Here is a 13,453-nt window from a genome sequence, read left to right as displayed (position 1 = left end):
ACCGGCTGTCGGTAGCTACGGCAGGCATCATGGCTCCTAAGCATTTTGTTTAGCTGAACAAAGAACACAGGGAGGATCTGTGAGTGTGGTATGAGTTTTTGGAGTCATACAACAGAAGTTCAGTATGGATGTCAGGCCTGGTGAGTAACTTTGACGTAGAGCTAGCTACAAATGCAGCAGGATCCACGGGTTACGGGGCCTTTTTCAGAGGGCAGTGGAGTGCAGGGCCTTAGCCTCAATCTTGGGTCGCAGCTGGATTTACATGGAACCTGGTTCTACTGGAGCTGTTTCCGGTAGTACTGGCAATGGAACTTTGGAGGGAGGCTTGTCGAAACTTGAAATTGAGACTGAACTGCGACAACATGGGGGTGGTCCAAGTGATTGACCGCATGTTGGCGTCGTTGCCACCGGTTATACGGCTGTTGCGTAGGCTGGTGTTGAGGTGTCTGCATTTAAACATTTTCATCTATGCTGTTGACATTCCAGGGGTGGACAATAACCTGGCTAATGCACTGTCTCGATTTCAGTGGGACAGGTTCAGAGAGCTGGCTTCGGGCGCAGAGAAGGAGGGACTTCCTTGCCCGGATTGGATTTGGGAGTTGGCATATGAGTCGCCTCGGGATGGATTTGCCGGTCCGTGAGTGAAGCTACGTGGACGTATTACAACAGAGTTTGGAAGGAGTGGTCATTGCTGGTACAGGAGGCCGGGATTGGGAAGGACAGGGCTGAGGTAAGGTTGTTGGTGTTGTACTTCGTGGCCGGAACACATGGAACGTGGGGGATCAGTATCTGCCATTGAGTGCAAGATAGCGGGATTGTCCTTCCTGTTCAAGTTGATGGGGGGGGGGGGAGACGCAGGATTTTTGCGTGAAGCAAGCAATTAAAGGTTTTAAAAAAGGTCACAAGCAATTGGACGCGAGGCGTCCTGTAATATTTTCCAATCTGCAGTCTATTTGTGGGTTATTGGGTGCGGCATGTACCTCCAATTATGAGGTTAGGCTGTTTACGGCGCCTTTTCACTTGCATTTTACGGGGCGTTTTCGGATTGGGGAGTTAGTGAGCTGTCTCGGGGTGTGGCAGGCGGTATGTTGGAAAGGGATGTACGCTTAGAGGGAGATAGGGTGTGTTGTAGGTTGCGTAGGTCAAAGACGGACCAACAAGGTAAAGGGGTGGACATATGGCTGTTCGCACTGCCGAGTTCTAAGGTGTGCCCGGTAAGAGCGGTGCGGAAATTTCTGAAGGTCAGAACACCTGGGAATCACATTTTTATGGTAGCAGGACGGGTCCTACTTGTCCAAATTCCAGTTTGTTTCGGTGTTCAGAAAATGCCTGACAATGGCGGGCTTTGAGGGGGCACAGTATGCTTCACACTCCTTCCGCATAGGGGCAGCTACCGAAGCTGCCAGATGTGGGTTGGATGAGGCGGCAATGCGCTGGATTGATAGATGGGAATCAAGGAGATTTTGTTCCTATATTAGGAAAAAGAGGGCGTGGGTGCGGGTTTCTGCAGCAGGTTATAGTTATATGGGGGAAGAAGGAATTTTGTCCATAAGTCGGAAGGCATAATGGTTATTGCTACTTTTGTTATCGTCTAGTTTCAGATCGAGGTACACAGCACTTTGTCTGGATCGTTGGGCAATCTTATGTGTGTTGGGGGGCCAGGACAGGAGATGCTAGGCCCAATGGCTGACAATTGGGCATATCCCGGAGGGAAGCTTATCTGCGATGGTTGGGGGTGCCTGGGATGGGAGAGAGTGGTATGGGAAGTGATGAGGTACACTAGTTTGGGTAAACCGCCGGATGTCTTGGTATTACATGAAGGGGGCAATGACTTGGGGTGTCGCCCAGTCAGGGATCTGATCGCCGGCATGAAGTCTGATTTTTTGCAGTTGAAAGAAACTTTTCCGGATACAGTGTTGCTATGGTTGGACATGGTGGCATGGGCAGTTTGGAGATGGGCCAGGTCAGTGGCGAGTATCCAGAAGACCAGGATTCATGTAAACAAAGTGCTGGGGCAGTTTGTGGTCAAGAACTCCATATGTCTGATCACAGATTAGGGATTGACCTATGGTCAATGGGGTTGCAGAAAGGGATTCAAAGGGCTCTGATGCTAGGGAGGCACCCTCAAGAGTAAGGTAGTCACCCTTTTAGGCTGTGGCGGTGTTGCTTGTTGGTCTCAGGCGGTGGCAGTAAACGTACGTGAGGAAAATGGGGTGGGGGGCTCATCTCAGATCAACCCCTCTGATGGATTCCAGCAAAGGGGCTGGAATTTGATATTGGTGGCACTGGGGGAAAGTGGGTGTCTCTGTGTTGGTAAACAAGTTTTGGCCTGTGATTGTACACAGCTGATCAGCAGGTCCTGGTCTTGAATCATTAGATTTGCTGTCTCTGGGGGGGTGGGTGACAGGCAGGGGGTGCCTATGCGTGCACCCTAAACCCAGATGCAGGCAGCAACATACCAGTATGTCGCTTTGCCTACAGCGGGCCGGTAGCCCGCTGTACAATGCAGACAAGTGCCAAGTGCTTAACAAGGATCTGTTCTCTACAATGCTGGACCAGTGGTTGTGGAGGCCCACTTATCAGAATCTGGAAGCCCCCTTTAACCATTTCAGCCCAATAGGCCAGAGCGTTTTTTGCGATTCGGCACTGCGTCGATTTAAAGGACAATTGTACGGTCGTGCAATGTGACTCCCAAACAAAATTGACGTCCTTTTTTCCCCACAAACAGCTTTCTTTTGGTGGTATTTGATCACCTCTGCGTTTTTTTTTTTTTTGAGCTATAAACAAAAAAAGAGTGACAATTTAGAAAAAAAAAACATTTTTTTTTCCTTTTTGCTATAAATAATGTAATTGCTATAATAAATATCCCCAAGAAATATGTATAAAACATTTTTTCCTCAGTTTAGGCCAATATATATTCTTCTACATATTTTTGGTAAAAAAAAAAATAACAATAAGCTTTTATTGATTGGTTTGATCAAAAGTTATAGCGTCTACAAAATAGGGGATAGTTTTATGGCATTTTTATTAATAATTTTTTTATTGGTAATATCGGCGATCTTTATTGTGACTGTGACATTATGGCGGACACTTTTGGTGCCCATTTTAGGACCATTCACATTTATACAGCGATCAGTGCGATTAAAAATGCACTGATTACTGTGTAAATGTGACTGGCAGTGAAGGGGTTAACCACTAGGGCTGCAGGGGTTAAGTGTGTCCTAGGGAGTGATTCTAACTGTGGGGCGGGGTGGGCTATGTGTGACACAACACTTATCACTGCTCCTGATCACAGGGAGCGATGATCAGTGTCAGTGTCACTAGGCAGAACGGGGAGATGCTTGTTTACATCAGCATTACCCCGTTCTTCCTCTCCTTGAGATGATCGCGGGTATCCCCGTGGACGTTGAGTCCGCGGGACCCGCGATCACACTCATGGAGCTCGCGGCAGGGTCACACGCGCGCGACCACATGGCAGCAAATTTAAAGGGACGTACCTGTACGCCCATTTGCCTGTTTCTGCCATTCTGCCGATGTAAATGTTTGTGCGGCGGTCAGCAAGCGCTTAAGAATATGGGGATACCAATCCTTCAATGTGAAGAAGTAGATTCCCCCTGATCATTCACAAAAAAAATTGCCAAAAAACAAATGAATAAACACGCTGACACTTTTGGATAAGCCCTTAAATAAAATAAAAAAATTAAAAAGCCGATTATGTCGACAGTTGACAGGATTTGTTTTTTTTGGACAGGCATCGGGTATTAATAATGTAGGTTTATGGTTTAATATCTTAGTGAATGAGTAGAGGTACTACTTACCCCTTACTCATTCACATAAGGAGATTGGTATCTGAAGGTCCCCTTATTGTTAAAATGGACACCTAGATTTTGATAACCCCCTGCTCACAGACCCTCACAACCACCAGGCCAGTGTTGTGGGGAAGAGGCCTTTGTCCTTATCAACATTCCAGGGGAACTCACGCCATTTTTGTCATTGTGTTCTTTTTTTTTTGCTTGGGCTCCCTCTTGGCATCCATGTATTTTTAGGGAGTGTTTTTTTAAGGTCCCCCATCTCCATGTAGAATGCGTCTGTGGTATAGATGAGGAACTCCACAGTTGTTTTGTTTACAAACAGAAATAGGCAGCAGGGAACTTTCATTTGCTGGCAATTTAACCATTTGCCATCCGTGCACTGTACATGTACTGCATCAGTGCGGGTCAGCTGTATAGAATCATGTATATACTCTCTCTCTCTCTCTCTCTCTCTCTTTATATATATATATATATATATATATATATATATATATACAGTGCCTTGCGAAAGTATTCGGCCCCCTTGAACTTTTCAACCTTTTGCCACATTTCAGGCTTCAAACATAAAGATATCAAATTTAAATTTTTTGTGAAAAATCACCAACAAGTGGGACACAATTGTGAAGTGGAACGAAATCTATTGGATATTTTAACCTTATTTAGCAAATTAAAAACTGAAAAGTGGTGCGTGCAAAATTATTCGGCCCCTTTACTTTCAGTGCAGCAAACTCACTCCAGAAGTTCAGCGAGGATCTCTGAATGATCCAATGTTGTCCTAAATGACTGATGGTGATAAATAGAATCCACCTGTGTGTAATCAAGTCTCTGTATAAATGCACCTGCTCTGTGATAGTCTCAGGGTTCTGTTGAAAGCGCAGAGAGCATCATGAAGACCAAGGAACACACCAGGCAGGTCCATAATACTGTTGTGGAGAAGTTTAAAGCCGGATTTGGATACAAAAAGATTTCCCAAGCTTTAAACATCCCAAGGAGCACTGTGCAAGCGATCATTTTGAAATGGAAGGAGTATCAGACTACTGCAAATCTACCAAGACCTGGCCGTCCCTCTAAACTTTCAGCTCAGACAAGGAGAAGACTGATCAGAGATGCAGCCAAGAGGCCCATGATCACTCTGGATGAACTGCAGAGAACTGGTGGGAGGTGGGAGAGTCTGTCCATAGGACAATAATCAGTCGTACACTGCACAAATCTGGCCTTTATGGAAGAGTGGCAAGAAGAAAGCCATTTCTCAAAGATATCCATAAAAAGTCTTGTCCAAAGTTTGCCACAAGCCACCTGGGAGACACACCAAACATGTGCAAGAAGGTGCTCTGGTCAGATGAAACCAAAATCAAACTTTTTTCCCACAATGCAAAACGATATGTTTGGCGTAAAAGCAACACAGCTCATCACCCTCAACACCCCATCCCCACTGTCAAACATGGTGGTGGCAGCATCATGGTTTGGGCCTGCTTTTCTTCAGCAGGGACAGGGAAGATGGTTAAAATTGAGGGGAAGATGGATGCAGCCAAATACAGGACCATTCTGGATGAAAACCTGTTGGAGTCTGCAAAAGACCTGAAACTGGGACGGAGATTTATCTTCCAACAAGACAATGATCCCAAACATACAGCAAAATCTACAAAGGAATGGTTCACAAATAAACGTATCCAGGTGTTAGAATGGCCAAGTCAAAGCCCAGACCTGAATCCAATCGAGAATCTATGGAAAGAGCTGAAAACTGCTGTTCACAAACGCTCTCCATCCAACCTCACTGAGCTCGAGCTGTTTTGCAAGGAGGAATGGGCAAGAATTCGATGTGCAAAACTGATAGAGACATACCCCAAGCGACTTGCAGCTGTAATCGCAGCAAAAGGTGGCTCTACAAAGTATTAACGCAAGGGGGCTGAATAATTTAGCACGTCCCACTTTTCATTTTTTTATTAGTTAAAAAAGTTTCAAAAATCCAATAGATTTCGTTCCACTTCACAATTGTGTCCCACTTGTTGGTGATTCTTCACAAAAAATAAAAATGTTATATCTTTATGTTTGAAGCCTGAAATGTGGCAAAAGGTTGAAAAGTTCAAGGGGGACTAATACTTTCGCAAGGCACTGTATATATATATATATATATATATATATATATATATATATATATATATATATATATATATATATATATATTATATTGTAATAAATCAGCCTCATAACATTTTGCTTACATCTTTACACAGTGCTTCACAAAGCGTTCTATAGTTTATGAATTGCAGATATTTACAGTTTACAGTGTATATTATACTTATTTTAAATATATTAAAATGGTATTAAAGCCAAAAGCAAACATTTAATATATTGCAGCTTACCAATTCTTAGATGTGGTGGCTGCATTTGTTTTACTGACCCCATCGGTCTCTTCTGTCATAAATGCATCCTTCTGCCTGTCAGCTGTCATGTTCACTGAGCCACGCATGCGCAGCTCAGCGAGCATTTACAGCCCTGATCGGCCACTGATCCGTGCCACAGTGATGTGACTCCCATGTACATGGGCGGGAGTGGCGTAATTGCAGCCTGGCCTATCAAGTGGCCTAAGGCATGGGACCCAGAAGGAAGACCGGGCAAAGATGGAAGTGCTGGGGGCCTGCTGGATCGGTCCCAACGCTACACTGAAGGACACTATATGACAGGTAAGCCTGCCATAATGTTCTAATATGCTGTGCATACTAGAACATTATGGCATAACCTACCTGGGGGGCCTTAAAAAAAAATTAAAGCAGACTTTACTTCCGCTTTAATGCTTTCTTCCCTGTATTTTCACCTATTGATCCACCCAGTAAGCACTCTGGTCAGTGATAAATGGTTTGTCCCAACCCTCCAACTGTAGATTTAGCAGTTAGAGGAGACAGGGGCTGTGTTACTGGCCTAATCACCAGATGAAAACAGAGGGACCCCCCCCCCCCCCCCCCCAGGAAAAAATACATTTAATGCAGTCACTACATATAATGATTGGTAACCCAAAACTAAATATTTTGAGCGTAATACCTCTTCAATATATACTACTGCATGTACTATTACAGTTACCTGAAATGAATTGAGCGCAGCAAATATTCCATTGATCACCAGGTTGTCGGGATGAATTACAACTCCCAGCCCGAATCCCCAGGTGGTTCCGAGAAGAGGAGTGAGGATTGCCATGGTTTTAGCAATCAAAATCAAAATTTTCCTGTCTTCTTTTCCTGATTGTTCACCAATTGTAGGCCTCATTAATTTGAAGATGACCACCACCAGGATCAGTATGTTAACAAACACAATGGTTAAAGCTGGCACCACAAAGGCAAGGAACGATCTGGAGTCGCTGTAGTCCAGCCAGCAGAATTTGCTGCTTATAAATCTTTTACTGGGTTCTGTTGAAGCCACAGTGATAATGGTTATAAGGAGTGGACATCCATAACCCAGGAGGAAAGCTATGATCATCATGGTCTTCCTACTCATGTCATGCAAGATGTAGACCATGCGATAAAAAAGAATAAGTCCCGTGGTCAGCATCCAGAAAAACAAAGACAAGTAAAAGAAGAAGCTAAAGAAGGCAGTGGCTTTGCAGGCAGCTGATCCTTTATTGTCCTTTTCTAGTGCCGCTCCAATGATAAACCAGATATCGGCTACCAGAAGCGTAACAGCAATATTTACCAGGCAGACGTGACGTATGTAGGAGGTCTTGTTTTTGATAACCGAGTCCCACACTAAGGCCTCGATGAGCAGAGTAATCACCAAGCAGACAAGAGATATTCCGACTCCAACATAAGTAATGATTTCCAAAAATTTATCTTGAATTGATGATCCCATAAGGATTGAGAAAGAAGTCAAATGGTTACATGAGCATACTATCACATTGTCTACCATACTGGGGGTACAACCGCTGCTACTCCAAATGTTCTGAGTCAAGTCATACCAGACACATTCTTGATTCTCTACTGATTTAGTACTCTCAGTAAAGGTCATATTTATTTTAAATGTACTGGTATTAATGTTTGTACTTGAGTTCTTTCCAGTGATTGTTGACATAACCAACCCGTTGACTGCCTGCTGTGTGCTATTTTGTGGCAAAATTTTGTTCATTGTTCCGTAAGCAATGGTAATTATTGTGGTAGAGTTGCCTGTTAATGTGCCCCCATCGATAAACACATTTCCAGTTAATTTTTGCAAGGAGAAATTCTTATTGTAGATTTCATCATTGCTCACAACTTTTCCATAAAGCTGAATATTGCTGAGGGAGTCATTTTTAAAATCGATTGTGCCATTGAACTTCAGATTTCCTGCAAATTTCTCAACAGAATCCAGAATAGTTACACTTTTGCTACCATTACTACTATCCCAAGCGCTGGATGTGGTGACCACGACATCAACTGTTTTTATAAAGTTCTAGGAGAAGAAAAACCTGGCGTAGTTATTTTGTTAAGACCAGTTAGCTGTAAAAGCTTCAAATTACTCAACAAAAATAGTATTGATAGCTTACATTCATATGGTAAAAAAAGCATTGGCAAAAGAACTGAGAACAGTGTGATACCTGAATGTTTATCTGAAATCGGGAGGTGGAGATGTAGTTCCTAGCCACTTAAGGACCGCCTCCTGTACATATACATCGGTACTTTGAAGAGGGATATCTCGGTAACGGCAGCAGCTGCTGCCACAACCGAGATATCTCTCTTTACAGGAGGCGGTCCTGTTTACGATAATGGTGGTCTCCACAGCGGGTTCGCCGCGAGATCACCGTTATTGGCGGCGGGAGAGGTTTCCCCCCTCCTGCCGCTCTCCCGCGCCTTCCGCCGCTTACTGGAGCCCTTAGTAGAGGTGGAGGCGATCGGGTCCTTTCAGTGCGCCCATACCTTTTTAAAGGTACATTTTTTTCAATATCATTTTTTCAAATGACATTTTTTTTATTACATTTAAGTCCAAATATGAGATCTGAGGACTTTTTGACCCCAGATCTCATATTTAAGAGGACCTGTCATGCTTTTTTCTATTACAGGGGATGTTTACTTTTTTTTAAACAGTAAAAATAAATAAAATCAAGTAAAATAAATAAGAAAAATTTTATTTACAAAAATAATTTTTTTTAAAACACCCCCTCCCGACGAGCTCGCGCGCAGAAGTGAACGCATAGGTGAATAGCGCCCCTGCGTATGAAAACGGTAGTTAAACCACACATGTGAGGTATCGCCGCGATAGGTAGAGCGAGAACAATAATTCTAGCCATAGACCTCCTCTGTAACGCAAAATATGTAACCTGTAGAATTTTTTAACTGTCGCTTATGGAGATTTTTTAGGGTAAAAGTTTGACGCCATTCCACGAGCGGGCGCAATTTTTAAACATGACATGTTGGGTATTAATTTACTCGCCGTACCATTATCTTTCACAATATAAAAAAAATTGGGCTAATTTTACTGTTGTCTTATTTTTTTATTCAAAAAAGTGATTTTTTTCCAAAAAAAGTGCACTTGTAACACCGCCCCGCAAATACGGTGTGAAAAAAAAGTATTGCAATGACCGCCATTTTATTCTCTAGGGTGTTAGAATAAAAAAACAATATATAATGTTTGGGGGTTCTAAGTAATTTTCTAGCAAAAAAAACAGTTTTAAACATGTAAACACCGAGTCTGAAAAAGAGGCCTGGTCCTTAAAGAGGTTGTAAACCCTTACAACACACTTTGACCTACAGGTAAGCCTAGATTAAGCCGTAGCCGTAGACAGCGGCGCACAGGCGCACTGAGCGTTGCACCGTCAACGAAGAAGATGGCGCGCGTGGCGGCTCCCGTGCACATGCGCGGGAGTGACGTCATCGCGGCTTCGCCGAATGACAGTGGCGGAGCAGCAAGACCCACCGAGAAGATGGATGCACCGGACTACAGGGGACAGAGGTGACATCGCTGGCTCCTGTGTCAGGTAAGTGACACATAATGGACTACTATGCGATGCATAGTAGTCCATTATGCTTTACATTTGCAGGGAATGAAAGTGGAAGTAAACTCATCAGGGTTTAGTTCCTCTTTAAGTGGCTAGAGGAGGTGTTGTCATAAATATATATTTATTGCTGTGATTGGGTCTTCTGACAGCTAGTCTACATCAGAATGGCTGAGATACAGGTTGAGACTTCTCAAAGCCCCCCAGATCTGCAGTGGAAGTGAATTGAGCTTTGTGAATTATTAAACAACCCAGTTGCAAATCTCTCTTCAAAAAGTTATATATATGTATTAGTTTGTTTTAGTACAGTTAAAGCATAACTAAAGGCAAAGCCTTATTTTTAAATTTAGAGAGAGATTAGAGGGATTACAACACCTGTCAGTTTATTGCTGTCTGTGTCCTCATTAGGGAGATTCCCCCTCTCTATTTTTCTTGTTTACCATTATCATTGAAAGTGAACGAAAATCACAAATTTTGGGTTGTTTGCAGAAAAGTAATAGAGGGAAAATCTTCCAATGTGAATACAAGTTGTGGTGACCTGGGGGTCCCCAAGAGATTCTCTTAAGGCGCAGGGATTTCCTTTCACTTCCTGTTTTGGCTATGGGACAGGAAGTGAAGAGAAATCCCCCTGACAGGAGACAGATGGCAAAAAATAGACTGACAGGGGGAATGACCTATCCTTACTCTATCCAAGATGGGGGAAAAAAAGCTTTGTCTATATGCCTACTTTAACTGTACGTTTAATTATACTTTATGTCAGCAGAAAGAAAAACTGCAGGTGCAGAGCAGTATGACAGTTAGGAGGTTAACGTCCACAAAATATTTAGCTGCAACTCTGCCCAGTGTATGTATATCAACATCCTGAATGAGAAGAAATTATACGCAGATCATGGTTGCACCTGCAACCATGATCTTGGTGCCATTTTTTCAGCCAGCTATCAGCTACAACTGCCTGATCACTTTTACCGGGCTCAAGAGAGTCACCCTCCCTCCGCCGACCACCGCCATTCCCAGGATCTCCTATTTACCCAGGAAGCCTGGGTCTGCTGACTCACCACAGAGGAGAGGGAAGAACATCTATTCCTCCCTCTCCTCTGAGACAAATAAAGTCAGAACAACAAGGATTTCGTCACTTCTGGTTTCAGTACTGTTTCCCCTGGCCAGTAGCAGCCAAGGAAGCAGCCAATCAAAGGGATCTCAGTTTGATAGGCTGCTTTTGAGGGAGAGGAGATATTGGTTGGCTAATAGATTGCTGATCTCTTAATAAAGAGCACCTGTCACTGCCAAAGCTATCACAAGTGATGTTGTCCCTCCCTTCTGATAGCAATAAAGATGAATGGAAAAAAAAAGAATTTAAATAAATGAAGAAAAGTAAAAAATTCTATTTGAAAGCAATTTATCATTCAAAGTGCTGTCTCACTTTGAATGACAATTGTACATATTTAATCACCACTAGTGATGGACGAACTTCCGACGGGACGTTTCGCGAACGCGAAACGCGAACGGACACAAACGTTCGCGAAAACGACCGTTCGCCGCGGGCTCCATTGACTTCAATGGGAGGCGAATTTCGCAAACCTTTAGGTCGAATTTGCGGCCACGGGGTAATTATTAGGGGGTAGCACGTAGTCCCACCACCTGGACAATAGCATAATACATGTATGAGGTGAATTTGGGATCGATAACTACAAGCATTTTTTTTTTATTTGGGAAATTGTTCTGACAATTCAGGACTATGGAGCTAATGAAGGCAATGGAGGAGAGGGAAGGTCAGGGACCAGGGTAGGCAAACAAGAGGGTGCAGGAGATACAGAGCACTGACAGCAGCACCGTAATACAGAGCACTGACATCAGCACCGTGACATACAGCGCTGACAGCAGCTCCGTGACATACAGCGCTGACAGCAGCTCCGTGACATACAGCGCTGACAGCAGCTCCGTGACATACAGCGCTGACAGCAGCTCCGTGACATACAGCGCTGACAGCAGCTCCGTGACATACAGCGCTGACAGCAGCACCGTGACATACAGCGCTGACAGCAGCTCCGTGACATACAGCGCTGACAGCAGCTCCGTGACATACAGCGCTGACAGCAGCTCCGTGACATACAGCACTGACAGCAGCTCCGTGACATACAGCGCTGACAGCAGCTCCGTGACATACAGCGCTGACAGCAGCACCGTGACATACAGCGCTGACAGCAGCTCCGTGACATACAGCGCTGACAGCAGCTCCGTGACATACAGCGCTGACAGCAGCTCCGTGACATACAGCGCTGACAGCAGCTCCGTGACATACAGCGCTGACAGCAGCACCGTGACATACAGCGCTGACAGCAGCTCCGTGACATACAGCGCTGACAGCAGCTCCGTGACATACAGCGCTGACAGCAGCTCCGTGACATACAGCGCTGACAGCAGCTCCGTGACATACAGCGCTGACAGCAGCTCCGTGACATACAGCGCTGACAGCAGCTCCGTGACATACAGCGCTGACAGCAGCACCGTGACATACAGCGCTGACAGCAGCTCCGTGACATACAGCGCTGACAGCAGCTCCGTGACATACAGCGCTGACAGCAGCTCCGTGACATACAGCACTGACAGCAGCTCCGTGACATACAGCGCTGACAGCAGCTCCGTGACATACAGCGCTGACAGCAGCACCGTGACATACAGCGCTGACAGCAGCTCCGTGACATACAGCGCTGACAGCAGCTCCGTGACATACAGCGCTGACAGCAGCTCCGTGACATACAGCGCTGACAGCAGCTCCGTGACATACAGCGCTGACAGCAGCTCCGTGACATACAGCGCTGACAGCAGCTCCGTGACATACAGCGCTGACAGCAGCTCCGTGACATACAGCGCTGACAGCAGCTCCGTGACATACAGCGCTGACAGCAGCTCCGTGACATACAGCGCTGACAGCAGCTCCGTGACATACAGCGCTGACAGCAGCACCGTAAGCAGCCCCAGGAGGAAGTCAGCACAGCACAGGGATGGTGTGATCCCCTCATAATAAGAACCCCCAGGAGGAAGTCAGCACAGCACAGGGATGGTGGGAGCCCCTCATAATAAGAACACCCAGGAGGAAGTCAGCACAGCACAGGGATGGTGGGAACCCCTCATAATAAGCAGCCCCAGTAGAAATATGACACCGCTCAACCTCTTCAAAGAGGAGGGTAGGGGCATATAGTACGGTGTGCTTTTTTGGGTCAGGGAAGTGAGCCAAATGAATTAAGAAGGTCTGTGTGCTTGATTCCAAAAATTGTTTATAGACATATACATGGTCTACTGATCACATGTGTTGAATTCCTCCGAGATCCATGCCTCATTCATTTTTAGAAATGTGAGGTAGTTAACACTGTGGTGAGCTAGGCGAGTACGCTTATCGGTCACAATCCCCCCTGCTGCGCTGAACGTCCTTTCGGACAGGACACTGGATGAGGGGCAAGCCAACAGTTCGATTGCAAATTGGGCAAGCTCTGGCCAGAGGTCAAGCCTGCCCACCCAGTAGTCTAGGGGTTCATCACTCCTCAGAGCGTCCACATCGGCCGTTAACCCAATGTAGTCGGACACCTGACGGTCTAGGCGTTCCCTGATGCTGGATCCGGATGACACCTGTCGATGGGTCGGCTGAAAGAATGACCTCATATCCGAAGTCACCAACACATCTTCAAAC

The 13,453-nt window shown here is 45.2% G+C and overlaps 1 protein-coding gene across 5 annotated transcripts in view; it reads right to left on the bottom strand.

Moving 5' to 3' along the window:
- LOC143988961 (adhesion G protein-coupled receptor F5-like) overlaps window positions 1–13,453 on the bottom strand; it is a 314,489-nt gene that overhangs the window by 19,027 nt on the left and 282,009 nt on the right. For all 5 annotated transcript variants that reach the window (XM_077488917.1, XM_077488920.1, XM_077488921.1 and 2 more), the window contains one exon: window positions 6,891–8,228. In XM_077488917.1, the coding sequence (XP_077345043.1) occupies window positions 6,891–8,228 (1,338 nt within the window). The remainder of the gene's footprint in view (window positions 1–6,890; window positions 8,229–13,453) is intronic.

This window comes from Lithobates pipiens, unplaced genomic scaffold (genome assembly GCF_037356315.1).
Source record: "Lithobates pipiens isolate NorthernLeopardFrog02 unplaced genomic scaffold, aLitPip1_a1.2 Scaffold_18, whole genome shotgun sequence".
NCBI lineage: Eukaryota > Metazoa > Chordata > Amphibia > Anura > Ranidae > Lithobates > Lithobates pipiens.
This window is presented reverse-complemented; position numbering and strand designations above follow the sequence as displayed.